This window comes from Otolemur garnettii, unplaced genomic scaffold, assembly GCF_000181295.1.
Source record: "Otolemur garnettii isolate 467f Iridium unplaced genomic scaffold, OtoGar3 scaffold00165, whole genome shotgun sequence".
NCBI lineage: Eukaryota > Metazoa > Chordata > Mammalia > Primates > Galagidae > Otolemur > Otolemur garnettii.
The window spans coordinates 3580376-3584376 of NW_003852560.1; the positions used below are offsets into that span (position 1 = coordinate 3580376).

Below are 4001 nucleotides of genomic sequence, written 5' to 3' on the forward strand. Positions count from 1 at the left end.
GAGTGAATGATTTACTTTTTAATAGCACGTTACTGTTGTGTGTTCATTTAAGAAAGCAATCTCCAATGTACACAGCCCTATTATGAGGCAATTTATAGCTTTCGTATGAAAGCTATAACCTAATTATAGCCTAAGAATATGGGGAGAGGGGAGGGATGGAGGGGTCACCTCTATGGTTCATCTTACAAGGGTACAAGTGAATCTTTCTAAGAGTAGAATATAATCGTCTTAACACAATAACTAAGAAAATGACACAAAGGCTATGTTAACCAGTTTGATGAAAATATTTCAAACTATATATGAAAACACCACACTGTACCTTGTGATTGCATTAATGTACACAGCTAACATTTAATAAAAAGAAGAAAAGAAAGCGATCTCCATTTCCTGGAAGGCGCTCTGTTCATTTGGTTAAGGAAGTACACTTTGTATCAAGGCCTCCTCAGGTCAGATTCAAATATTAGTTCTCAAACACGACCCTCGCCCATACGATCATACGTACAGACCGTAACATTCACTTTTCTGTGTCGGCTTTTCTGCTTCCCCTCTTTATCCCCTTAGTACTCTAATTTTCATTGGGATTACCATCAATTTGGAATATGACCTTCCCATCCACTTTTATAATTTTAAATATCTAACAGGACCACAAGCAATAGAAAATATTGTTTTCTGAATTTAAAATGTACAGCAATGATATCAGACAATTTGGATCAGTATCCATTTGCTTTCTTCCCTCATTATTTGTGAGTTCTGCCAAAGAAAAAACTTGGTGTTTTGTGAGTTTTTTTTTTTTTTCAAAGAACCAACCCTAGGTTTATTTGACCAATTTTATTGTTTGTGTTTTATTTTCTTCATGAGACAGTTCTCTTTATTACCTCCTGTTTTGCTTAATATTTATGTAAGTATATTAGCTTGTTTGGATGAGAATTTGTCTTTAATCACTTTTAATACTCTATATGCCAGATTTCTACATTTTTTAAAATTTTATTTTATTTTTTATTTTTTGCAGTTTTGGCCGGGGCTGGGTTTGAACCTGCCACCTCTGGCATATGGGGTCGGCACCCTACTCCTTTGAGCCACAGGCACCGCCCCTTTCTCCCTGCTTTTTCCAAGTCCCAAAAGATAAAGACAAGCTTCCTTAGTATTTCCCACAACCCACCACAGGTTTTAATGCAATTTTGTTATCCTCTGTTTTTCTATATGACTGTGTATTACTAAAGGATTTAAAAAAGACAGTCTAAAATATTGCCTGTGTCAGGCCACCTTAGCATCTAGCTGTAAACCTAGTCATTATTTTGTTACTGATCAACTTTCTTATTTAAAGATAATCTCCAGAAAAGCAGTAATCTATCGTTCATGTGATCCAGACAGTATATTTACATTAATGTCCCTGCTGTACTTACTACTGGGATCACAGACTAGAAAGAAAAGATCTAAGAGACAAAGGGTTGTAACATTTAAATAATGTACCCTAATCCATGAATCATCAGCTGCTCCTCTTCTTTGCCCATCCTCACACTCAGCAGAGAGCGGATCTGCCCGAGAGACGCCAGCAGCTTGATCGTGTCCTCCACAGAGACGCCATTGATGGTGTAGGTCTTGGGCAGAGCCCGGACCAGACCCCCGATGCCGTCGTACTGCCGATGGAGCAAGGCAAACATGGCCCTCACCAACTCAGGGTCCTCAATGACAGACTCCTGAGCCCATCGTACCATGGTCTCAGAAATCAACTGCTGAAGTGTGGCTGCAAAGTCATTATGGATTTTTTTTTAAAGGAAAATAAGAAAAGACAAATCAGTTAGACATTTCAGCTCTATAGCCCACCCCAAACCGGTATCTCTATTTATATCAGAACTGAAAAGACTAGGAATATTCTCTGAGGAAAATAAACTTCATTGAAACAGCATGTACATACATTTCCATAAAGATCAGTTATGGTCATGCAAAGATAAAAATATATAAAGATTTCTTTAGAAATATCCTTATAATTAATTAAGCTTTTTCAAAGTTGTACGACTTGTTCAAAATTATTGTTGCAACCTGGAAGTAACTGAAAGAATGGAAGTTAACAGGATGTGTTGATTACTCTTACTTTTGTTACATAATATGCCTCCTAGATGGTCTGACATCTTATTTCCTTATAATGGTCAGTCATGGATATTTAAGGAGATGTCTATTTATCCAACTGTTTGTCCTCAGTTGAGTCATTTGTAACAAGAACCGTGTAATTATATATTTACTTAAATTTGAGCCCCTATTTGTCACTTACAATGTCTCCAAAGGAATTTGATCGTGAAGTTGAATTAAAGTGAAAAGTTATTTCATACACAGTCTTGCAATGTGACATGCAATGGAGCATACTCAAAAGCAACAGAAACTTCTACAGCTCTTAAAATAAACAGGAAAAATGCCAAAACTAAGTGAGATTGTTGTGACCAATTCATCCATAGCAAGGCACATAATTCCTATCATTAACACTGTGGCTCATTTTCAAAAGAAGCAATTTGACTTCCAGCTAGAAATTATTTCAGGAAAAACAAAAGCTACCAATTGTAACTAAATACAAAATGCAAATAGCATGCCAATTTATGTCCATATGTATCTCAAAACTACGCTATCATTTTAGTAGGTCAAGATCAAAACCTTCATAATAAAGGGGATTCATAAGAAACTGTGAACTCTGATTTTGAGGATAACCTGACTCAATCTGATTGTGACAACTGAAGAATAAATTTAGAAGTTATTTCATGGATAAAGGTTTTACACTGTAAGTTAGTTTCTTCTTAAAGTTGCAAATATTTTAGTGAGTTTATTTATTTATATTTATTATTATTATTACTTTTGCTGTTTTTGGCCAGGGCTGGGTTTGAACCCGCCACCTCCATCATATGGAGCCAGTGCCCTACTCCTTTGAGCCACAGGTGTCACCCAAATTTTAGATTTTCGGGGGGGGGGGCAGGGCTGGGTTTGAACCCACCACCTCCAGTATAAGGCCAGCACCCTACTCCTTTGAGCCACAGGTGCTGCATTTATTTATTTATTTTCAGAAAATGCTATTAATAAACCAGCAATGCATCTTAAAAATCAATAGTCTTGAGTCTCGGAAATGAGGAATAAGTAGGCCAGGTCTTGCAGACTTTCACCACGTGCCTTGCTCAAGTGATTCACTGCCAAGGGTGCTTACTTTGTTTCCAGGAGCAGCAGCTTTTATTCTTGGTTAAACAGGGTATGGATAAATTACTAATGCATAATACTTTAGAAAATACTTCAGAACCAAGGTATAGCTATAGATTATTTTGACTTTAAAAGAAAGTTTAAATTTGATGCCATAATATTTGAACATCAACCGCATAGTATTTTATTTTAATTTATCTATTTTTTTATTTCTGTTGCATTGTATTTTAATATGAAGGCTAAAGTATTCCCATTATACTTGCTCTTGATTGTATCTGATTAAATGCCCAAATTCTGAGTTCTCTAGAAAGACCATCTAGCGTGGTCTTTTCATGCTGCTGCCTCTCAGCCTGGTGCTATGAATCCGGCTGCATAACGCAGTTTACACCTGGTAGCTACAGGCACCTATTAAGGATCTGAGTCTTGGAAGTTTCAAACTCAGTTACCTCCCTGGCTTATCCAGTAGTACAGTGCTCATTCAGAGGATGAGTAAGTGTTGGTGGTTGAGTCATTTTGCCAAATGCCTCTAAGCCTACTCACAGGACTTCCTCAAGTCACTCTCAATTGGCTTCTCTGCTTGTTTCTTCTTTAAGTATGTCACCTTCTCCACCAGGGACAGCAGACGTCCTCTGATTGTCAAATCACTGTTTCCATCCAGGGACCCATCTTCATCCAGCTCAATACCTAAAGGAAAGAAGAATAATTTTCAAGACATACATTTGGACAAGTAATTCTCAGACCTTAAAACTTTTTGTGCTCCTACCAGAGGGCAATGCTGGGAACATGAGAACACTGAGGGAAGTGACCTTGCCCATCAGCACTCATGG

The 4001-nt window shown here is 37.4% G+C and overlaps 1 protein-coding gene across 1 annotated transcript in view; it reads right to left on the minus strand.

Moving 5' to 3' along the window:
- The window catches only part of RYR2 (ryanodine receptor 2), a gene marked incomplete at its 5' end in the record, with an annotated part of 583561 nt that overhangs the window by 211022 nt on the left and 368538 nt on the right, over window positions 1-4001 (minus strand). The window contains 2 exons of the mRNA XM_023519246.1: window positions 1471-1744; window positions 3715-3858. Coding sequence (XP_023375014.1) covers window positions 1471-1744; window positions 3715-3858 — 418 coding nt within the window. The remainder of the gene's footprint in view (window positions 1-1470; window positions 1745-3714; window positions 3859-4001) is intronic.